This window comes from Diuraphis noxia, unplaced genomic scaffold (assembly GCF_037042655.1).
Source record: "Diuraphis noxia isolate RWA-SAM2 unplaced genomic scaffold, SU_Dnox_SAM2 contig0003, whole genome shotgun sequence".
Classification (NCBI taxonomy): domain Eukaryota; kingdom Metazoa; phylum Arthropoda; class Insecta; order Hemiptera; family Aphididae; genus Diuraphis; species Diuraphis noxia.
The window spans coordinates 63,548,918-63,575,654 of record NW_028301713.1 but is presented as its reverse complement, the minus strand read 5'-3'; the positions used below and the strand labels follow the sequence as shown (position 1 = coordinate 63,575,654).

The 26,737-nt window shown below is 29.3% G+C and overlaps 2 protein-coding genes across 10 annotated transcripts in view; both read right to left on the bottom strand.

The window, feature by feature from the left end:
• LOC107162731 (arrestin domain-containing protein 3-like) overlaps nucleotides 1–3,337 on the bottom strand; it is a 105,185-nt gene extending 101,848 nt beyond the window's left edge. For 2 of the 3 annotated variants that reach the window (XM_089223005.1, XM_089223006.1), the window contains exon 1: nucleotides 2,874–3,337. The gene's annotated coding sequence lies outside the window, so the exon portion shown is untranslated. The remainder of the gene's footprint in view (nucleotides 1–2,873) is intronic. The other variant, XM_089223007.1, reaches the window with a different exon arrangement.
• A 2,739-nt stretch (nucleotides 3,338–6,076) lies between these two features.
• Prestin (solute carrier family 26 member prestin) overlaps nucleotides 6,077–26,737 on the bottom strand; it is a 64,498-nt gene continuing 43,837 nt past the window's right edge. For 5 of the 7 annotated variants that reach the window (XM_089222279.1, XM_089222278.1, XM_089222280.1 and 2 more), the window contains 2 exons: nucleotides 14,604–15,567; nucleotides 6,077–10,319 (listed from right to left, as the gene is read on the bottom strand). In XM_089222279.1, coding sequence (XP_089078405.1) covers nucleotides 9,285–10,319; nucleotides 14,604–15,567 — 1,999 coding nt within the window. In that variant the 3' untranslated portion in view covers nucleotides 6,077–9,284. Of the gene's footprint in view, nucleotides 10,320–14,603; nucleotides 15,568–16,062; nucleotides 16,194–19,475; nucleotides 19,628–26,737 lie in introns of those variants that run through there. The other 2 variants (XM_015520152.2, XM_089222281.1) reach the window with 2 other exon arrangements.

Below are 26,737 nucleotides of genomic sequence, written 5' to 3'. Positions count from 1 at the left end.
GTGGTCGGTACAATCAATTTCATGCACCTATTGAATTCGAGTTTTTTTTTTAAACACCGTGAGAATCAAAAAAAAGTTGTAAATAATTCTTGTGTTGTTGGTACGTAAGCGTAATATTAAGTTTATATGATATAATATAATATATCAATATGACGTGTGTATTATACCATTAAATTATTCAGAGTACATTATACTCAAATAATATTCATAAAATGTTAAATTATTGACGTAGGTAATAACAATAAAATGTTGTATGATATAGGACACTGTACTAGACAAAAGCGCCTATAAGTACATGCAAAATATAATCATCATTTTACCAGCTAAGCAATTTATTATATGCCAGCCGTTATTCAAAGACAAAATATAAGAAATTGCACCGTACATTGAAATAGGAAACATATTTTTTAACCAACTTCGTTGCCGTTGACGAAATGCACGGCTGTATAAGTACAAAAAGAACAGACGGTTGTCTGTACAAAAGGAACAATATTGATTAGGAACGCTATACTGATTCGAATAGATTACATAATGCTGTCGTATTTACTGGAGCGATTGTGTTTGAACGGTGGTGTCGTGCTTAAAGTTGGCTACGGAGAATTGAAAATCGATTACGAATACTCCACGCTCGAAAACGGGGTTCTCCAATAATTTACTATACCTATTGAAAAAACATTACGCTACATGATTTTAAAATTATCGTTAAATAATAAATTATGAATCGTTTGAATAGTTATAACACGCAGATAACTTTAACACGATTTTAAACACCCAAATATCTACGCAAGTCTCTAGTTTTACCAACAACGCCAAATAAATTTATCTGTTTTCAATGATTTGACGCAATAGAGTAATAGATACAACAAATGAAATATATTTCATAATATATACGTCTATACGGTCAATTAATAGTGCAGTAATCATTTTTACAAAATTAGTCTCTTACAAATTATTTGTTAAGACAAAATAATAGACTTTTTCAAACACGGATCTTAAAATTTTGTCCACTCTATATTTCGGAGGTATAAGCTAAACTATAGTACTATACTGATATGTAGCATAAAGTATTTTGTCTATCGTTTTTATAACTATTTATAGTACAAATTTTGAGGAAATTGAACATTAAATTAGTATAATATATCGATTTTTCATCGACCACAAAAAAATTTTTTTAAATATATTTTAAACTAATATTTTATGTTATTAATTCAACAATTAACATACACCTAAATTAGTAACAATAATACAATAAATTGTTTAATATTATAATGAGTAAGTTTTGTTTTTGGAAAAAATTAGTTCAACCTCCCAAATTAATAAAACGCTTAACAATAAAATAAATAAAATATAACATTATAATGAACTGTTCATTATCCTTAGAAATATACACTGATTAGGCTGGTACACCAGTCTTCTTCGCTCGAAGTCATATTTTTTTTCTCATAATAGGTACAACGCCACAACGGTTTGTCATTGGATTCAAATCTACACATTTATTACGGTGACCTACTCAATGGCGAGGCACACTCGATACCTATAGATTCTATATACAGACCAGCGAGATCCATTGCTTTTATTATTATTTATTTTAAACAATAATAGTGCATATTTATTTTTTGATTCATTAATTTACTAGTATACTGTTGAGATTTTCAGATGATAAATTACGATTCCTTGAATAATTTTAGGTTGACTGGTTCGAGGATTTATTTCTGAAAACTAGCCACAATCACGGTTAAACATTTGACCTACTAGCGTCTTCTTGTTAAATAAGTAACCTAAACAAATATGATAAAATATATTATTCGAACCCATTTAACTTTTCAAATTACCACACCTTACAGCTGTTTTGATAATTAAAAACACATCTTCCGCATTCGTATATACAATTTACTAATACATTTTTAGATGACATGACTTTAAATTTATAACAATCAATTGTATACCTATCACAACTTACTGTAATCACCACTTTTTTAATTGAAAAAATTAAATTACCAATCGCTGTGAAATTTATTTGATACCAATAAATCTCCACCGGTTTTTACTCCCAAACTATTAATAATATTCAATGTTTTTGCCTGCAACTATACTCGATTTCCAATCAACTGTTAATAGTTTCACTGTAATCCTTTTGAAAACTTCTTAGTTTCTATAGTTGTATCCGAAAAATGATCAGCGATAAAACAAATATACGAATAATTTAAGATTAAAATATTGTAACTAGATTATTTTCATAATTGTATTTTTAATAAATAACTACGTATTATAGTTAACGGTCGTATTATATGTTTAAATTATTAAGATTAGATTTTAAAAACATTGGCTCTTATATAATTAGGCCACTTATATACATATTAAACTCACCGTAGTTAAATTAAATCTTAAGTTTATCAAGTAGGTTACCTATCATATTTATATGTTTATTATTGTTACATATTATTAAGTAGGTGTGTTTAAGTATCGTGTGCCTAATCATTGAGTAATACATAATTTGTTGTTACAAATCATATTATACTCTATAATCATATAATAAACATATATATAATTTATATGCTATGTATTTTAACTAGTAAGTAAAAACGTACACCAGACGAGTACCTACTTTTTTTAAGAATAATAAATTGTTCTTGAAATAATATATAAATTTACGTCAGGAATGAACTGATATTATACTTTTTCATATACTTATTATAGCCTATAGGCGTAGGCATACTTAAATCACAGACGCAGCATACACAATAAAACACGTCTCATTTTTTTTTTTTTTTTTACAAGCGCGTACACAGTGGGTACAATTAACAATTGGCAGCTTACTATAATTAATAACATTAATATTACGATAATTTATAAGTAATGAACCGTTTGATTACCTGTTGAGTTCTGCTCTCTGACGTAATTTTTCTCTTCGATTCGCGTATTGGTTGCCCACGGTGATTCCTTTTTGTGTTTTGTCTCTGCTACCGTCCCTCCTTTTCCTTGGTTCCCATCATTAGCGTAATTTAGGTACTGCTCTACCGAGTCTACCGCAGTGATTCTCAATGTTTTTAGGACCACGACCCAATTTTCAGTAGAATCTATCGCATTCCAATTCTCTATTATTGACTATTCAGCATAACAGATACAATGGTGTTCTGGCATGACGTCCTCGCCCACTGTGGTCTCCGATTTATTTTGTAGTTAAAAAATGTACGAAATATTAGATTTCCCTATACCTAACAGCGCTTTAAAATCTAACCAATGTTCCGCATAAGTATTTCTTACTGTAACTATAACAATTAGAAAATATAAAGTCACAATTGTTTTGGTAGATATTTTAAGTTTTCAGTAACTATAAAGACATTTAAAAAAAATGCCACTGACACAATGATTTCGACATGATCAATACAACATGATTTCGTTTATTTTATTGTAATTTAAAAATATTATTCGTGGGTAATAAGCTTAATGACTTTTTCAAATGAAATATTTTCGGAAAAAAAACATATTCAACCTACCGCGTGGTAGCCATAACTTATATTAAAATGAATTACTTAAATAGCAATTATATCATAAAATAAACTTAGTGTGGAGACTAGAGACTAACAGATCGTCTTCGATCAGAATTGTTTTTCATATAATCGCACGTATGTTCGTTGAACTCAAATTCAACACATCATCTATCATATTGACCCACTCGACATATATCTACTGTATAGCAGAGTGGTATCCACTTGTCCACCTATTTTTTTTTAGTGAACGAAAACACAAACAATTTTCTTACAAAAACCTGATAAGAGGTCAATTCATTCTAAGCTTTTATAGCTTACAAGACAAAATTGAGTCGGTGGAACGTAAATTTGCCAAGTTGTCAATATTTTAGACGTTTATAACACTTACAAATGAGTATATTGAGTTTGAGTGGTATGATGACATCATCTCAATAATTATGAGTCGCAATTAAAATAATTTTTCATGCACTCGTTTTTTTTTTTTTAGCGTATTATAGACAAATTAAAATACGCCTTTTTTCGTACTTAGCTGATAGGTTAAGTTTTATTTACACAGCTCTGGCCCACCCATCGCCCACCATATGAAAGTTATGTATACGCCACCGACAACGGCGATTACTACTAATTCTTCTGTAGCTAAATTGATATTCTACTATATAGTCACCCCTACTCTACTACTAACCGTACTCTACACAAAGTACTTCAGCAATATCTCAATCACTTGGTCGCATTATTGCTCAATCAATCAAACTAAATTATTGGATATCGGAAAAGTTCAACATCATTTGCACTAACTCATTACACATTACACGTTGATGTAGACAGAATGTTTTGACGTTAACTTTGTTTTTTACATAACGACATCGCATAGATATAATATTATATTTGGTATAATAGCGTAAAAAGTCGTATAGTAAATAAATAATTGTACCTATATTATTGTGAACAATGTATACACATTAAATTGAATGTCAGTCGCTTGGCGTAATATATTTATAGACATCGGGGGACCTTCTAGAATTTGTTGAAATAATTTGACCTTAAAATATTTTACGTTGCGCTGGCTTACTTATAATAATAAGTCTTCATGTGAAACTATGCCAATATATTATGATAAACCTTTTAAAACCATTTCTATAAACATTTGTTATTTAAAATCAACATAATATTATACCCACAATATTTTTACCACTTTAAAATAGATCATTATTTGAAATCTCAGCTGTAATTTTAAATCAAATTTCCATTTTGTTATTATACTATAATAAAAAATTCGCTGAATATAACCTAAATTCTACCTATTCATTAAAAAAAAAAATGTATAGGTATACATGTCGTTAAATGAATCATGAAATATTTTAAATGCATGACTACTCTAAATTTCATTCGGGTTTTTAGCTGAGTAAAGAACTTAACATAAAACATATTTTTGAAACTAAAAAGTTTTTAAATCATTTCCATGCATATGTGAAGCAAAACAAAATTATTTTGAATTGCACCCCTCCTTTTTTTATGCGAAATTTGAATTAAGTAACTTATTTTTAATCAACTTTAACCTTTCAATTTTTTTTCTATCTTAAAATTTGACATTAAAAGTGAGTAAGTTTCGAATTTTCGAAAACTTAGATGAGTATCGTAAGTAGAAAATAAAATAAAATGTTGTAAAACTGTAGATAGACTGTTGAAAATACGATAAGTACAAAATACCTACCAATGCACATACTATATGAATATGTATCATGTATGCAATGTATACAATGCACATTATGCAATTATTATCTTTTAACAAACAAGTGGATTTAAGTTATATTCAGTGAATCCTTTTCAAATATATTTTATTGTAGTTACGACTATAAGGATATTATATATAATATATACTACTACCAGTTGATGAGTATATAGACTATAGCTCCAAACTTTCAAGATTTAGTTTTCTTTAAATTTCTAGTCGTATTATTTTTTTTTTTTTTAACTATAATAGCAGGTTAGTGGTTTTACTAACCCGAAACTGCCGGCTACTTTGGATGTCTATTATAGAACTGATACAGCTTTTACTTTCTTACGACGAAACATTAGTAGGTATATTATGTAGATATCCTTGCAACTACTTTAATATAGGTAACAAAGACAAACCTTATACTATGTCAATATTATTATATACAGTTCCTATACCTACTTTCATTTTAATATTTATCTTATCCACTATGCCACTTTTATAATGTCTACCAATCTGGAGTAGTATTCTAGATATACAAACTTACAGCACGCTCTGACGAAATCATTATCTCAATGAATAACTATGAATTATTGTATAACGGAAATAATAATATTACTCAAGATTTTGTAAAGCGATTAAATGTAGATAATATGACGTTTAAAGAAAATAATTAAAAACCCACGTTATGTATTTTATATTGGTGCAAGTAACTACATAAAAAAAACCTAAGTGTAAGAATATTTTATTCGTCAAGACGAATAATTGTCTTGCATACTGGTATACAGGTACCTATATAGGTTCATAGATTATTGGTATATTGGTTATATATTATACAACAATAATTGATGGCGAAAATAATGTAAAAAACTTTTTAAACATAATAATTTATTATTACACGCTATTGGATATAAATATACAATAATATAATATAAAATATATTTGGTAATAAAACATTTCAATAATAATTTTGATCTAGAGACTAGTACGAAATACTTTTAACAGTTTTAACACAGACTTTTTGCGAGTATTCTGTTGTCGAGAAATACAAGCACGTTAAATGTAACAAACAAGTTTTTACATTAAACAATCAATATACATAATACAATATTTAAACTAATTACACAATAATGTACTGTGTAATTATACACATGCGCTTTGTAATTCGTAAATACGTTGGTGAATCGCTATGGTGTATGGTAACTTTGATCGGTATATTTAAACTAGACTTCAAAATGAATTCTGGACAAATAACATTTAACTACCGACAGGACATATAATTATCATTATAATTAAAAACTATTTTAAAAAATTAAAAAAATTAAGCATAATATAAGTACAATATTATAATAGTAATATAATGTTGGTACACTTAAACTGCTTTAATCGCTCAAATATTTTATATTTCAACGCGGTAAAACAATACATGTGTACCACTAGCAGCTAACCCTGTTTCAACGGAACGTCACATAATATAAAAATAATTATAATAGCATAATATCTATTCAATATTGTTATTATATAATAATATAACATTTATAAATACACGTTAAAAATAACTATAAATACTAAATCACAATAGAATGATTAGAAAATCAACAAAATATAAAGTTTTTAATAAATATATACAGAGTAATAATGTATTGCTATTTAAATTAATATAACCGCGGTCCACGACTATTAACTTGAAAGATAATTTACTCCATCAACTTATCATCTGAAAACCACGAACAACATTCTAAATGTATTATTCGCTAATATTATATAAAATAACATAAGAACAATAGAACAATGTCCTCCACCTGTGTCTAAACTTCATTATATGAGTCGAAAAAAAAATTGACGAACAGAACTTAAAAATATAAATTGGATGAAAACAATATTATTTTGTTTTGATTAAGTATAAAAATAACAATTATTATGAAACAATACATGTAATATATTTATAAGATATATGTATATGTAAACATAATTAGGTACACTAAATACTATTTAGAACATTTTAGTCAACGCTATATATGTTTATCCAAAAATAAAATTAACAAAAAAATAGGCTTATATTATATTATATCACACAAGGATTAAATTCGGACGATTAATTACGTTTTCCCACAAAAAGAGACTGAGTATCTAAATGTTCTACTACCGGCAATACTCTATGGTATCGCAGTTAGATATATGGGTGTATAGATTTCGGTATAACAATTATTTTGAAGTGTTGTACATTTTTTTAACAACGACATATTTTTTTGTAATTAATTCGAAAAAGGCGTGAATTCCGGCCTTATTGTAGAGATGGTGTTAAAAAAATCAACAACGCAATATGAAGAAATCCTTTAATCACAAACCCGCGGTTTTTAACAACCGATCGATTTCCAATTAATATAGGTTTCACGACACACGACGACGATAACTCACCGAGAATAAGTAATGGACTAATGGTACATGGTACATCATCAACGTTTATTACAAACACAGCAAAATGTTACACGTGTGCGGTAGGTGAACAACTGAGGAGTACCTATATACAGTATACACCATATACTAAACATCACGCTGGGGTAACCCGCGGCTTATCGTCGAGGAGATGATTAGTGATTTTTACGAATGTTTCACAATGCCTATATCAAAAACAAAAAAAAAAATAATAATAAATTCCGTGGAATATGAACCAACATGAAATATAGCTATATTTAGGTAACAACTCCGATGTGATATTCAAGTTATTAAGCTGTTTATTATAAACGACTAGTGTATCAAAGACCACACCGTGATTGATTACTAGGACTTTAGGAAGAAGTGAATAAAAAAATTATGTATCTTTAAACATAAGAAACATACCTATACGTTATTCAACGTAAACACTATCGGAAACCAAAAGATAAAATTATTTGACGATAGTAATATTAATATCAATAATTATAACTATTATACATTGTTTCAACGTACTTTGCTAAATGTATTTTTATTAAAAAAGTTCTTTATGCAACAGAAACACCGCGCTATAGAAGCTAAGATTTTGCGGTAAATTGGTTTATATAAGCACTAGAAAACGTTTAAGACTGAAAAAACTGGCGCCGAGGACCGTTTTTCCTTTAACGCCGATACAAATAAAATTCCCTGCAGTTTGAAAATTAATTCATGAAACCACGCCCATATATTTATTTAGGTGCTAGCGATTAACGTGGCGTACTGAAATGTTGACTAAAAAATCCATCGGGTATTATCGGATATGCTGAACCAAGACGATGATATTGTATTAAGTCTGACCGATCAAAATGAAAATTGTTGTAATAATTTATAGTATTCACATTTGGCGTTAGGTTAGGATATTTTATACCGAAGATTGAACAACCTGTTATAAAACATAAACAATAATATAATATATTATGTACAAATGCCTAATTTTCTTTGGAGATCACCGTTTTACTATATTAATATGTACACGGACCGAATCGATCGCACAATAATGGTTATAGTATAAATTTGTTTATAATGATATACGTCGATTATAACGTCCTTAAAAAATCGCATAACGCGTTACCAATGTGTTTTCATCGAGTTATTCATTTAAGACGACATTTTAAAGATGATGTACCTATCTACTATATTATTTAACCTCGCTAGACCATAGGAACTACTTCGTTTATCCGACATTTTGTCCAACACATTCGGCTACGACAGGAAACGAAAAGAATCTAAAATAAAACTGCGCTCTAGTCGACCGAATCGATTGCATGCAATATAATAATAGCGTGATGTTTATTATATAATTATTATATGACAGACGTGCGGTTTACCCTGATCGGAAACGGTTTTGAGATATATTTTATTCGCGCCAACGAATACGATCGATTAGGAATTTGTTTTTGTTATATATATATATATATTTTTTATTATTATTATTATTATTATTATTTTCCATAGGCTAAACGCCAAACCGAACCATTTTTCACACGAAGACACAAATGTTTATACGAATAATAATATATAATATATAGACAGACTGGAGACGATTTTTTTCGGGGCGCGCGCTCGGAAAGGAAGGACCACTGCGACTGACGGACGGGCGGACGCGATCACGCTCTCAACTCTTCCAAGTTGTTGTAGTATTCAACGGCGTCGTGAACGGACGGGAAGAACTGCACCGTGCCGAGTTGCCGGGCTCGCATGCAATCGTACACGTTGCCCGACACGGCGGCCACGTACACCAGCAGGCCCGCCTCGTTAAGCTGGTCGACGAGCCGCGCGAACATGGTAAGCCCCGAGCTGTCCACGTAATGCATACCGGCCAAGTCGAACACGACGCACTGGGCTCGGACCACCGTCTCCTTGCCACTGTTTATCGATATGGTGATGGGTGCCAGCTGCCCGTCGTACCGGGACAGCACGCTGTGCACCTTTTCCCGGAACACGTTCCGGTTGGTCACGTTCAGGCTGCCGGAGTAGTGGACGATCCGGACGCGGGGCACCTCGACCGCCAGCCGGTACCTGTCCATGTCCACGTACAGGTCAGTCTCGGGTACCCGTCCTAGTACCACGACACCGGTGCCGATTCCTCGGCTGAACACGAAGAACAGCGACATGAGCACTCCGGCCAGCAGCCCGACGTCGATCTCGACCAGCACCACGGTAGCGTACGTGACTATCCAGATGGCCGCGTCCGCCTTAGACGTCCGCCACACGCGCACCACGTCGCGCACCTGTAGCAGTATGTCCTTTAGGGCCACGATCGTGATGCTGGCCAGCACACACCTAGGCAGCGGCTGGAACAGGTGGCCGATCCACAAGACAACGGCCACCAGCAGACCGGCCGACACGATGCTGGCCATCTGGGTGCGGCCGCCGACCGTCTGCTGGGTGGCGCTACGCGACAGAGACGCGGCGAACGGCAGACACGAGAAGAACGAACCGAATACGTTGCCGACGCCCTGGGCCAGCAGCTCTTGATTCGTGTCGATCGTGTACTTGAGCTTCTCCGAGAACAGCAGCGCCATGGACATGGTGATCGAGTACGCGACGATAGCGATTATCACGCTCTCGGTGATCACGTTTATCAGCAAGTTCACCGGCGGTGGTTTGAAGACGGGTAACCCTCTCTCGATTTCACCTATCTGCAACAAAAATCATTGAATTGTTTGTGATGATGGTATTATAATATAAAAGTCCGCACACGTTTTTGTGCGTGGGTATTTATGTTTTTGGTCTGTAGAAGTATATATAGGTACCATACAATTTTATTTAGCTATACGGTAACAATATTATTACGACAACACGAATTCAGGTCGTAATAGACAATAGTAGGAAGAAAGTAATGGAATCAGCTTGTTGGACAAGTTCGAAAAAAAAAAGGAAGAATAGATATTGCATAAAAGTGATGGATATTGACGATATTGAGCATATAATATTAGTATCAAGTAAAATTAAGTATTAGTTGATGGTTCGATTCTATAAAATAAAGCTCAAAGTATATACAGATTCAATCATTTAATAATCATGCAAAACCATATAAACAAATTGAAATCTATTTATAGGATTGATAATAGGTATATTTAAGGCAGGTACCTATAATTATAGTCGGTCGTTAATATTCTATTCGTTTTGATTTTAAACTCATAAAGAAAAATATAAAAACTGTATAAATGATAAATTTGTTGATGTAAATAATGTAAAAAAAAATAAAAATTGTAACCCAATGGCCTGCTATGTCACCGAGGGTAAATTTGTGTAAATAAAAAAAAAAACCTCGTAAAGATTTACAAATATTTCTCGTTATGACTTTATGAGCACAAAAAAGTTAATAAACTGATATCTCGTGAGCTACCTAGCGTAGTTGAGTTTCTTAAAAATGTAGCCGAAGGCAAGCTCTCGATATTATTGTTAACATCCTATTGTAATAGCTAGCGAACGGGAGACTGGCCCGTCGCAGCTACTTAAATGTGTAATTGGTTATTTTTATCAATAAACGATGGGGGCCGGAGGAGAAGTATTGGCACCATGGTTCCTCCTCCGGTTCTCGATACTAACGAAAAAAAAAAAAAAAAGCTACCTAGCGTATGGACCTAAAAATATAAATTACTAATTCAAAGCTATATGCAACATTACAGCACAAGGTTAAAATATTATTAAGTATAATACAAATCGTAAAATTGGTACAATTGGTACTTACATTTTAAGACGAATAGTGGGTTAATTCAATAAAGATAACATTTTCTAAAAATAATGGTGTGTAATATTTTTTTGTAGCTAATAAATCATTATTTATTTGAAATAAAATGTTTTAGTAAAAGGCTGATTTCAAATACAATATAAATTAAACCATTAAACTAATATAAATATCATAAAGCTAAAAGTGCACAATGAATTATTTAAATAATGCATGAACCCATGTATTTAAATATTTATATTGTCATATCTAGTAATAATTATAACGTAATTATTAAAACGAAGTGTAGAATAATTAATAAGTACGAAAAACTACAGCAAAATGTAAAAATTATAGTAATAATAATTAATTCACAGCACAATTCAATAATTACTTCATAATATTGACTGTACTACTGTAGAGTAGGTACGTAAGCCATTTCGAGATAAAAAGTAGAAAAAAAACAATGACAACAAACCATGTTCAACACGATGGCACGTTACATGACTTGTAATAATAATAGTCCTAATAGGGCGCCTTCAAGTAGGTACTTATAATAACGAAACCTAATGTCATAACATTCTAAAGTACGGAGAAGTTAATGATGCACATAACCACTAAAGCGACTTAACGGCAACATTAATCCGTTTCCCCTGTTCCACTCGTCTTACATTATATATATGTATACCGGGTGATATATTGAACTCTTTAATTCAAAAACAATTCCTAATGTTTTTTTACTTTATTTTAATTTGTAACAGCATTTATCTAGTAAAATATATATTTGAAGTGAAACTTCACAAATAAAAAAAAAACAATAAATAAATTGTGTTGCGGTGTCTATTATTACGACACTGTCTATCGAACTTGTTATGCGAACATATAAATATACATCAGGCATACATCGGTGCCATCATGACCCTACCGACCTAACTTCAAATAAGTAAAAATGAAATCATAATGTTATTCTATACCTAATAATTATCTTTACTGGTATACCGATAAATGATAATACAAAATGAACTTATATAGGTGATGATGTTAATTAATGTAAATGTAAGTCTGATTATTTAATGTGAATCTAATGTTTTTTAGGTTGAATGATTGAAAGAAGTTTCATTTCATCCACACGTAACATTTTACTATTTTGTATCTTTATCATTTTTTAATTTTTTAAATGATAATATGAATTATTAATTTCTTTTTTTAAGCAATATTGTTTTTAAATATACTTTGATGTACAAAAATAAAATTATGGACAAGTAGTTATTGTGATTTATACGAAAGTACTTATTTAAAATTATTAAACGAAAAATATAGGTCTACTACTCCGCTTATTTAAACTTTAAATACTTTTATAACATAATAAGTTATAACTAATAATAACTAATTGTCCAAAATTTGATTTTTATAGATGGAAATATTCCAAACTTTAGTGTTACATTAAACAGATCACCACTCATGTATCGTGCATGTGTTGAATATATTGAAATTGTATTTACCTATACGCATACAATATACGAAATTAAAAAAATACAGATGATTATGTTATTGCCGCCGATCATATAATTATGACCCGGACAAAATAGTTCATGAATCACGTCAATCACGCATGTCATAAGACCTGCAATGATGGCCTCTCGGCAATCAAAGATAACAAAATAAGTTGATACTCATCAGAAATATATATAATTAAAATCGTATAATATATAGGTGATTACATTACATAACTAATAAATAAGTATACATAGCGCCGAGTAACTAAATAATGTGTTTAAGTAAAGCAGTTGATATAGCATGATGCATAATAATATAATATTAACAGTTATAAAATAATATTTGAATTTATTGTTACTTTAAAATTGCAAAATAAATTAAGTACACCGATTTGATTAAGTAACAATGTTACTTATGAGTTATGATATACAAGTAAACCACCCGCGAGCATAAGAGCAGCATTTACGTATTTTTGTCAAACATGCTTATAGTATTTGCAACGTAATAAAAATTTAAATGTCTATGAAGTAATTGTAGAGTCACGCGTATGATGCTGCCACATGAGTGTTTATTCATCCCGAACAAACTATAATATATATCGAATGTATAGTAGGTATATGTATATCGTATATGGTATATGCAGAACACTGTAAGCATGGCCGTATATTATATGCTCAGAGAGGGTTGGGTCTCTACCCGTATCGACTAGTTTTAATGCAAACTAGAAGAGTATTTTATCTACAAGTTACGCAATTCTATATTTTCTATTCCCGTCATATGTCTAATTATTAAATTATCTATATAGTCTATGGTCCTACGCATAGCGCATTGGCGTGTTGCCACATCAGAATCAAATAAACTTCTGCTGTTATCGCTTTGTTCACCCGACACTTCAGGACAGTAGCATATTATTATCATTGAATTTAAACGCGACGGTAATATGGTTTTGGTTCAAACACAAAAATCACCTAGGTTAAACACGATTTCCTTGAAAACTATTAGAAAATTGGTAAAATTTGAAAACAAACTTAAAACATATAATATATAAAGCGTTAAGCAACATCCAGAAAATCTCAAATACGTGACATACTAACAAAGTCATCATATTATTCTCTCGTTTGGTACTCACTTTCTTAGTATTATTTGTAACATTTGTTTTTTTTTTTTAATTTGTGACTTCAAGTAGTAATGATTCAATATTCATGACAGTAAAAGGTTTGGAATTTGTCACAATTGAACCCAGAATTGTATATATAACATAATGCATTTAACGCGTGTTTTATATAGTGTTTTTTTCTCATCCACCGAATTAAGTTAGATGAGTAACCTTCGAAGTTTGATTAAAACAGTGGATTTACATCGTTCAATATGAATTAAATTACAAATTAAAACTCTAGAGCGTGGTGTTATAAGAAAACCAAGTCCGAAGGTAATAAACGAAAAATAATTCAAGTCACTTAAAAGTCACCAGTCTTTATTTTATATAAGTTTTTAATATTAATAATATATAATTATGTATAGATGGATAATGCCTACAGTCTCATTTTATATTAAATGGTTAATACGTTTATTTCCCAGACCCAGTTGTTCGTCTTGTGGCCCCCTACCCCTATTCTCGTCTACTCCTATTGGCAAGAAAAATAAATAATTTTCGGTGCTCAATAAGTGATTTCATGCACACCATGTCTAAGCCGGGTAATATGTCCCCAACCCTTCGGGAAAAACCACGCGAAGCCATAACAGTGGATACACTCACCAGTTTGATTTGAAAGTCTTCCGAGAACGTGGAGAACTGGAAAAGAGCCGTCCCGATGACAATCGTGATAAGCTCGATGGGCACGGGCATGAACAGGCGCTTGTTGATGAAAGCTTTTAGGTACAAATTGTAGGATAGCAGCAGAACAACGGTGACGAAGGACACGGTGATCGTAGCGAAGTTGACGTCTCGTATCCGGTTGCCAATATCGTAGTAGGTAAGCACGATCTGGAACAGTCCATTGTGGTTATCGATCTTGACGCCCAGCAGCTCCTTCATCTGAGAAGTGACCACGTGGACAGCAGCACCGGCCGTGAACCCGCTGACCAGCGTCTCAGACAGTATCGTGCACACGACGCCCAACCGAAACACATACATGAGTATCTGTATGAGGCCGACCATCAGAGTGACGGCCGTGGCCACCTCGATGGACGAGTACACGGTATCCTCATGATGCGGCTGCAGCGATACCGCTTGATCAACGATCGCACCGGCTGTGGCGTCCGCGTTGATGAAGTTTTTATTGGCGTACGTGTTTACCACCTTGCCGGTCATCAAGCAAACGACCGAAAACGATCCCATCGACACGTGTCTTGACGTACCCATCAGACTGTAAACGATTACGGGCATGATGGCCATGTAGAGGCCGACGGTCGGGTCCACGTTGCCGAGCATAGCGTACGCCATACCCTGAGGTATGTTTAGCACGGCTACCGTAAACCCGGCCACGAAGTCCTTGAAGAAGTCTTCGGACCAATTGTAGTTGGTGAACAGCCAGTCGATTGCCGGAACCACCGTTTTTACATCCGACCACTTCAGCTTGGCCACTTTTTTCCGCTTGACGGTCGCCTCCAGTTCCACGTCACCGTTCGCATTGCAATCGTGTAAATCATCCAGCTGGTATACCGGCCGTTTCACGTTGATCACCACCGACCCACTCATCTTACCCATGACTCGGCTATAGCTGCACGACCACATCACAAAAAGAAAAATTATTATTAATCATAATATTATAGGAGTACATGGTAATATTTTAATGTACGAATTAATTATTAAAAAATTAGGGGACTCTCCACTCAAAGGCTCCCTCTTTGCGTATTTTAATTTAACACACATTTGATTATTAAAGACATTTAAAAAAAAATATGTAGAGGATTAATTGATTAATTAATAAACAACAATGTGTTTAAATAATAGAGTGTTTTAAGTATTTAATTGATAATATATATATATATATTATATTACTACAAATAGAGATAATAGAAAAATTAAATTCTTTTATTAAACACATGGATAAAAAAATAAACGCACGAAAACCGAAAAATAAATTAAACCAAACTTAATGACAATTTTAATTGCATTCAAATAAATATCCTGTTTAATTATTAAAATATTATTATCATAGTAGATGGAATTAATATTAAATATTCTTATTATCAATGTTGTAACTTAATGGTACCTGTATCACAAGTTCAAAAGTATATTATCCACAAGTCCGGTATGTTGAATTTAAATTCGGCGAAATATCGATTAGTATACACTCACTCCCTTTCCGTGCACATTAGCAACTATACCATGACTATAGCCACACTAAAAACGTATAATAAGGTGGTAAATCAATTTTGTTTTCAATCCACAAAATTCTAGAATTCTTGCACATATACGTGCACCTTCACGCTACAAAAGTTAATTACTACAGCGTAAACCATAATTTAAAACAGCTTTCAAAATATTTATTTTATACGAGTACATCCCCTCCTATTTTGTATACTTTGATGAGTATTATACATATATGCATAACATATAAGATATCATTAAATCATCGATATGACGGTTTATTCATAAATAATAGTGTATAATAATAAAGTCACATTCGAGTAAATCATAAAGACCTGTATTGAATACCAAGAATTATTACGAAAAACATAAATGGACGACACAAGAAATAATAATTATGTGTTTTTTTTACCATAGCATGCATAATAATATAATACCTGATTTTATCATTGTAATTTTGTATTATCAAATTAAAAAATATAATTAAGAAATGTATATTTTATTTATTGATCAACTACCACCGACAAACCTTCACCGATATACACACACACCTTCAGATGCTTCGGCTGCAAACATAAGGTCATTATAATAATATAACAATACGATAGGTACAAATCGTATAAATTTATTAAAAAAGAAAACCTCCGTCCTCCGACAATTATTAATTATTCTGATATTGGTAGCACAAAACTTTCACTTTTTATTTGGAGAAAAACAAACAGGCGCAAAGTTTTATTTCTTCTCTCACACTGCAAAGTAAACACTCATCGAATATTAGCAGTAATACTTTGTTTTGATATTCATAAGAAAACTATATAATATATTTATATGATAACTATACCACGATACTTAAAAACATTCTGAAATAATGAAATGAATGACGAAATCATTTTCACATACTCCCTAGCGCTTTTCCTCAAGGATGGACCAAAATATAATGGTATGGATAACTAATAAATCTCACACACTAAATGGCTTAAAAATTCTACCGGGTTATTTTATCCCGTTATGTTAGAACGTTTGAAAAGTAAACAATGAACTCTATAGTTATACACGTTGACTAAAGAAGATGCATTATAGCCCAGGCACGAGGCCTTAATGTATTTATAATTTGTGTATTATTTATTTGGATATCAAAAATATGAAAATTTTGATTCAATACAAGTCTCTTTAGTGATATTTGGATTTCATATTTTTAAAAGTCAGTTTATTTTTATATATTTTTTCAACCAATAAATGCACATTGTAAATATTTTTTTTGGTTTGAATTATAAATATTTTACGAAAAAAATCAAATCAAAAATATGTAAATGGATTTAAAAATTGGAAAACATCTACGTTTACTAAAGTAATAAAAAAACCTTGTCACAATATACCTAAAATATGATGACAATATATGTAATATTTAAACAAAAATTAATCAAAGAATAATAACTAGGTAATAAGTAATAACAGTAAATTATATGATAAAATATGTTTATTGCAGTATATTGCAAATAAGAACAATGTGTTTTTTCTTAGTAACGCATAAAATACTTGGGTAATAATATATTATAGGTATAACATATAAAAAAACTTGTAAAAAAGCACGCATGCTTTAAACAATAATATTTTCTCATCGTTTATCACTGATATTTTACTACTAAATAAATGTTTTTACTAGGCATTTAAATTCGGCAGTTGAATAGGAAGATGTAAAAATCTAATTTTTAGATATCCATTTATATGTTACGCTATACTTATTTTTGAATTAACTGCTGCTAATCAATTTATGTAGTCCGGTGAAAAAATAAGGTATCTCCACTTTTTGTAATTTTTCAGGAGACATAAAAAGCAATTTTATTAACTTCCCTCCTTTAATCAAATTACTGTTTGTCAAACATATTTGTATGCTTTAAATTTATATAATATAGCAATACGTAGAGTCTTATAACCTTTAAATTAACTAAAATAATTATAATTAATTAATTTAAGAATAATTCAGTGAAGATATGTGATTTTTTCCCCAAAATTAAAATCCATGTATTTTCTTTTTCATGCATATCAGACATACCTATTTCAGAGACAAGACTAGATATCTACGGTTCTTTTCCAAAAAATGTAAACACGATATCTTCTTTTGTATGGTGTTAACTGATCTATCTGTCGGGGATATATTGTTATTTGACCAAAATGAAGACAACATTTTTCCCTACCTAACAGAATATGTTAAAACATGAGTTTAAAAAAAAAAAATCGGAGATACATTATTCTTGCATCAACCTTTAATTTCTTTGTCATAGTCACGGTTATAGCAGTATCAAATTTAAGTATTAGCAATATCATATCAATTATATTAATATGTTAAGACTACTCGTAGTATCATATAGGCTATATACGTGTGATCTTTGTAAAATATTCTATCTAAAAACCAACACGTCAACTGTTAAATAATTAATATTATAGTGACATCAATAACGCGATCGTAAATTGATCTTAAGTATAGTTTTCAATAGTTGAAAATATCTGCGATGAAATTAAGTGTGAGTATAGAAACGCACTAATGGCGAAACACACAAACGCGATCACCACTATAAAATAATTAAGTGTAATAATTATTAATCATATTTATGAAATACTTTTCAGCACGCAATTTCTCATCATAAATAAATTATACCTATTAGTCATATTCATTAATTTAAATCGACACCGCTCAAAAAAATAACTAAAGATAAAAGGTAATCGGAACCGTAAAGCTCAAAATAGTAGAAAGACAATTATAAGCATCCCCAAAAAAATCCAAACAATCATAATATTTCAAATATTAAAATAACTTGTGTTGTAGTAGCAACATACATATTATGATTTACATACAACAACTTTGTTAAACAGTAGGACCAACAATTTGAAACCATAACGACAAAAGTTTTGGAAAAAAAATAAATATAGGTATCTCATAAAGTCATAACGTTCTACGATATATCCTAAAAAAAATAAAACTAATTTTATGTCAAAGAAAATCATTTGTAATATATACTTCGCTGACCATTTTGATTTTAGTGAATCGTGTCCCCCAGTGAATGAGGAGAAACCAAACGTCTTTCATAAGAATGCCGATGAGCACTGCTGCAACAAAGGCCCATGTCGAAATGAAGTTTAAAAGAAAGTAATAATAAAATTAACATACATCGTGATTTACGTTTATCATAAAAAAAAATGCAGAAAAACAACAACGATAATATAAAGATCTATCGATCTGGATTATATTATTATTATCAGTTTTATTGGTATAAAACAATTATGAATATTATTATAAGTAGGTGCTACATAACATACTCGTATAATGTCCGTCTGATGATTTTGCCATGTAAAGTCAAAAATTCACTAACGTTAAAAAAGTGTACGAAAACTTAAAAAACCATAGACAACTACAACATTATGATACTTATTGTACCTACGTACAAACAAGTGTTCGAAACTGCGAACCAAACAACATACGATTTTCCGTGAAGCATGTGTGTACGTGGTTCACACGCCATAATAGTATTATGATAATACAATAAACTATACTTACAGTCGACAATAATAAGCAGAATAATAATATGAATGCGACACGATAATAATATGTAATAACGTGTGATATAGTAGAACGAATAGCATACAGAATTATAAGTTATCAGTTTATCACACATAACTTGAAAAATATATAACTGATAGGTACATAAAAGTGAATTTAAAACTTTATATTTATAATTTAAAAAAGTAGGAGGAGCTAAAGTCGAAAAAGAAATTGTTTTTTTTTTATAACCTATATTTATTTTTCATTATTTTTAAAAAATTTGGATTTTATTAATACCTATGTATTGTTTAGTTTAAAAAAAAAAAAAAACAATAATCATCATCAACTCTCTGGGCGAGAGGAAAAGCAATCCAACTATCGCCCCACCCACTCAATTACACGACTCAATGAAAATATCTACAATAATATGCGTCTTATTACGTGGTACCTTCTTATGAGACAGTAAGCCATATTTGAACACGTTCAGTGAATAATTAAAAACACAACTGCAGTAGTATAGAATTATAACATCGACGGCATCGTATAAATAAGGCTACTGTTTAGGCTAGGTACGCTTGATTATCTTTTTTTCTGTGTGTTTATACTAAATATATTTGAATATTAATAATATTTTTTTTGGAATACCCATATCAAAACGATATTATACAAAACAACAATTGCCTACTAACTACATCTCAGCAATAATCCTTGTAATAGTTTTTTTTAATTTTTTTAATTCTATAAATATGTATTAATAATTGTATATTATCTCCTATACATATAACACAATAGTTAATTGCACAGATATAATGATCCTTTATTGGCTATTGTTTAAATTATCGTGTTTTTTGACGACGGGAATTACTACTTAATTAATAATTCATACATTAGACATAACTTTACGATATACGTAGATTCGTACATAGGTATCTGCTTAATGCTATATAGTTAATTTATAATTTCTAACTCAACAATGCTTTAAATTAATTTAATATGTGTAACGCAATATAAATGTTTGCTAATTATTTTAAAAATAATAACATAAAGCATAGAAACAGTTTATAAAATAATTGTACCAATACTAGAATAACGCTTGAAGATAAAAGTAAATTTAATATTTTTTTTTTTTTTTGTCAAAAAATGAAAATATTCAAATAATTTTAAGATCCTAAAACAAAGTGTATTTCAATTTTTATTTACAGGCATATGATAATTATAACGTACTCTGGGACAGGGATATAATCAGGGGGAGGGGTTGAGGGGATAAATCCACTCCAAAACTTTTATTTTACTGCTAACATTTTATATTTAGTGGTGTATAAGTTACTGTATGAGGCTTAAAATTTTTTCTAAATCCCCCCCCCCCCCAAACAAAATCCTAATTATGCCTACTGTACCATGAACCACTATGTAGTAACACAATCTTGATATTTTCTTACCAAAACAATCCTTTAAAATAAGAAGATTCAAAAGTCATATAAATTATTATACTAAATATTACCTATTAATATTTGTACCCTACTGTTAAAATTAATTTTATTTCACTATTATTAATTATTGTAGTCTATGATCAATACACAATACACAAATATATACAATATATATTAGGTCATGAAAAATTTAATATAAACCATTTATGAGTATTTTAATTACTATGTGTAATTTTCAAACTTGACACATGTCCAGAACATAATATAACTTGCAATACAATCACAGCTATGTGATTGCCAATAGTTCGATTAACAGTTCAGCCGGTATATTTACTGTTATTATTTGCTATAAGCTATTATCCCATTAAGCAATTTTTGCAATAATGGTTAGTTCAATAAATATTATATTATATTTTATTAATGGAAAAATAATGATGAACATGAATAAATTACATTTTGTGATCACAATTTGTAGCTTCGAGAAAAATTAATTCACAAAAATAATTAATAAGTACCTAAACAATAGTTACTTAACTAAACCTTTTAGTCAACTATTGGGATTTCAATCATAATATGATCTAAATAAAAACATTTTTACGAAGTTTTGAAGGATTAGAAATATAATATATTACTTAGATAATTAATTATTTACTTAAATGGAAGTTAAAGTGATTATGAACAAATTAATTCAGTGTACTTACGTAGATATTAGATTTGTGTAGTTTCATTACTTAAAATTAATGTTCTGTTTTATTTAATTTAAATTGTTAAAAATTGTATTTTGCTATTAGATGGTTCCTACGTTATCATGTTTATAGGTATATATTTGAATTTAATTTTAATGTTATAAACTTGTATATAGGTAATAATTTTAACTTCCATTTAAGTAAATAATTAATTATCCAAGTAATATATTATATTTCTAATCCTTCAAAACTTCGTAAAAATGTTTTTATTTATGATCATATTATGATTAAAATCCCAATAGTTGACTAAAAGGTTTAGTAAGGTAACTATTGTTTAGGTACTTATTAATTATTTTTGTGAATTAATTTTTCTCAAAGCTACAAATTGTGATCACAAAATGTAATTTCTTCATGTTCATCATTATTTTTCCATTAATAAAATATAATATAATATTTATTAAACTAACCATTATTATGCATACAATATATTATATAACTCTACGTCCTCATTTGAAATCCTCAGCACAATCCATCGGAAAATAATGGAAGAATGGCAACTTTTTTGGGAAAATATTCCCCTTACCAACAAACTGAGAAATACCAAATTACTCGTCAAGAAATTAAACTATCCTCCCGGCACAAAAAGAAAAGACGAAGTAACAGTTACTCGAGCCAAAATAGGCCACTCTTTCTTAACCCATGTACATCTCTTCAAAAAAGAACCAGCACCCATATGCGATACTTGCAACGTAACTCTATCAATTGAACATATCGTAATCATCTGCCCCAAATTCACTGAAACACGCAAGATACTCCAAAATCCAGCATCACTCTATCAAGCCTTCAAAGATGAATACACAGCTGCAATCAGTACATTTTTCCATAATATAAACACTAAATACCCATTGTAAATAGTAACTATAATAATGTAGTAAAATGTATTCCAAAATGTAATGTATACATATATATATTTTCCTTTCTTTTTCTTGTATAAATTTTAACTAAAGTAGGCTAAAAACCTGTGTTGTTGAAGCCTTAATAAACTTTGAAAAAAAAAATATATTTTATATACAAGTTTATAACATTAAAATTAAATTCAAATATATAGGTACGTATAAACATGATAACGTAGGAATCATCTAATAGCAAAATACAATTTTTAACAATTTAAATTAAATAAAACAGAACATTAATTTTAAGTAATGAAACTACGCAAATCTAATATCTACGTAAGTACACTGAATTAATTTGTTCATAACGTAGATATAACTATCTAATTATTATTGTTGAAATGTATGTGATATATATATACAATTTAGATTTTTTGTTTGAGAAAAATACTGTTATACAATATATAAATACTTATTTCATATAAAAATCATTAATATTATATTATAATATCTACATAATACTGTATATAAACGTAAATTTATAATAATCTTCAAATGAAAAAAAACATAAATACATTTTTACTACATTTGTTAACATATATAACAAATAGAATAATAGCAAGGTAACAATTAAAAAAATATCAAAAAACGCAAACTTAAAATAAAATTCAACAGTTTATAAAAAAAAACTTATAATCGTTTTCCAATAAAACGACTAAAATCTCACACGACTTGAGTATTGTTTTCCATTAAATAGTAATCGACCCCAGTATAGTCAACCCTACTCCATAATTACACTTATAAACTATGGTACTACACAATAATGTCATGAACAATTATATAAGTAATTTTTATATTTAAATTAAAATAAGAATAACTCCCAAGTCCCAAGATAGGATTATGTTTGTTTTAAAACTAATATTTTATCTAAGTGAAAATTTCTTAGAACTATTAATACTATAACTAAAGAAAAAACATTACATTTCATGTGATTATATTATTACATACGTTTCTTACTGAATTCTTCTGTACCAACAATACGAAATTAATAAAATAAATGACATTTTTCAAACCAAATAGTTATAAGTTAACTTTTTAGCTAATTATTATGTATTATATTTATATAACTACATAATAAAGTCAGTGAATCAGCACAAGGTATCAACAATAATAATTTAATTAAATTCTTGTAATACATTTTGGTCATATTATGTTTTTTACACTTATTCATTTATACTGAGTCTATTCAAAACAAAAACCTACGACGAACACTAATATTGAAAACTTTTAATTCTTGTATCGGCATATAACAAACATATAAGATTCAAGAGTGACTTATAATAATATTGACGAACATTATCTGTAGATAACTTTTAATTATTCCATACTTGTTCCGTCATTATTTATTTAAATATAAATATATTTTTCACAAGCATTTAAGTATAAAATGTACAAGGGTATAGTGAAGGTACTTATTCTTGTAAACAAAATTATAAAAGGTCAAACACACAAACGTTGCTATTAAAATTTACTTCGACTTATTAATTTTAAAATAATTTTAATTAATGCACATTAAAATATATTATAATATTATAAAGTAATTACTAATTATTTAACAATCCCTCTAGAATTCGATAAGTGGATATTTAATATTTTATCGATGTTGTTTAAGCTAGACCAATAATAATTTGACGTTTAAAAAATATGATTATGATGCACAACGTTCGATTTTGAGACGAGTTTTATTTCTTTAATATCAAAACACATCAATATACGAACACATTTCAAGTATTATAATTCTACCGCGAACACTTAAATTGTGTGCAGGCAAAACAATTTGTGTTGTATGAAATGTTGAGTGTTTAGAATGAAATCAAAAAGTGTGCAATGGTTTGCAACTGCAATACCTCAATTCAAATTTCAAGAATATATACTTTTATTTCATGAAAGCATGTATGTATTATATAGTTTAGGTTAGGATGCTAAAATATAATTACTCAAACTACCTGCACCTAACGATAACAACTAATACATTAATAGTATTAGTAGAATTACAATACATTTACTCATATTAGGCAAATTATATGTAGGTGCCTATTAATATAAACATACTATTCTAATAGTGTGATAATAAAATACTTTTGGTTTATAAATAACAAAAATAGGCAAGATGATATTTGCAAGTGGAGAGTTCATGAAGTACAGTAAACAGATGCAAACTACATAATACAGTAATACAGTACTTCGCATATAACATATTTATTACTAATTTTACTATTTCTGAGAAGCTATAACTTTAGGTTCTTTTAATTTTTAACATGAAATAATTTACATCAATACTTAAATCACACATACCATATAACAAAAATAAAAAATAAAAATGTTCAATCTAATTGTACGAAATTACTCATAAGTCATATAAGCAATAGTATATAAACAAGAAAATTATTTAGCCAAATAATACGATATTTTATACTTAAGACTTTAAGAGTTATGAAAATTTGATAGTTTAATATAGTTAGTAATATTAATTATAATCCGGTCAGTAAATGTGCAATTAATAGTTTATCATACTTCACGCATTTTATAAAGCGATGAGTGTGATATTAAATTATACGTCGCAACGAAATTATAAAATTCACACATTATTTTTGGAATTGAGCCAACAATTTTCAGTAGGTACAACTATAATATATAACTTTATAGATTGCGTGTTATAAGATGATTTTTTTTACCATGTTCGCATGTAAACACAAGACTAAATAAATAACTAATGAACCGAATAACCAATATAATATATTATTGTACAATGTACATAGAGGAGAATACTATCTAAATATACATTAGAGATTTTCAATGCTTTAATTTCAAAGCAGTTTACGTAATAAAATTTCATGATAATCCAAATATCTATAATAATATTGCAAGATGATAGATAATTCATAATACGATAAAATCAAAAATATAAACTTAAGAATCTATACATAATACATTACGTGGATACACATACGATGATGCATTGATGCGCGTCACTGTGGAGTATCGAGGACTACTTTTGTCTCCCAATAATTTTTTGGGTTATAACTGTTATAAGATTATCATTTTGATACCCCAAACAAAAATACTTTTCTACTTAAAAAAGAAAACCAAAATCAATCATCTTTACGAATGTATTAAAAGGTTTTCAACTTTCTCGATGGAAAGAAGAACTGACATAGTGATATTTGACATTTGTATTGTGTATTGAACAATAAAAACGTAATAATTCCATAAAATGTACTATATAATATTTATGTACCTACAGCAAAGTTTAAGAACATCCAATAACGTAAATATTCAACGTCTGATTGCTTAAGTTAAATATAATACCTATATATTTAAATATTTTATATAAAACAATTCATATTTGTAAAAGAAAAAAAGAATTCTAAATTTGTTAAGCAGTCGTGTACTCGTGTCATATCTACTTAATCGAAATATATATAGGTAATTAAAATATTATATTCGTAGCATATGTGATAAGCGTTTATTTTTAAGGTCACATAGAAAATAGTTTTTATCACGTTCATTATGCTAATAATATTTAAAAGCTCATGGGTTAATTTTAAATTAAATACAGATAAAAACCAAAAAATATGTATAGTAATATATATTATGAATTTAAAAAAATGCATTGCAAACTTTTTTAAAACACAAAACAAAACATTATAGGTAGTGCAATGTTTGTTTACCTTTTAATATTTTTAACCTTAGAAAATCTGTTGAAAAACATTGGTAAACAACAGTGGAAATTGTGCATGCTTTATTTAAATTATTTATAGGTGCAATTTTAAGAAAGACAATTCAACAATTCACGAATTCTCGTTTATAATAAGCTCATAAAACCTGTAATTTCTTTGTAATGTTTTCTAAAACAATTAATACCTACTCCAGCCAGTATGCGTTTCATATTTATCATGAAATTATTGTTTATCACTCGTATACAATGTACATATTATTATGATAAAACGATTGAACTAGCTACCTAAATTAA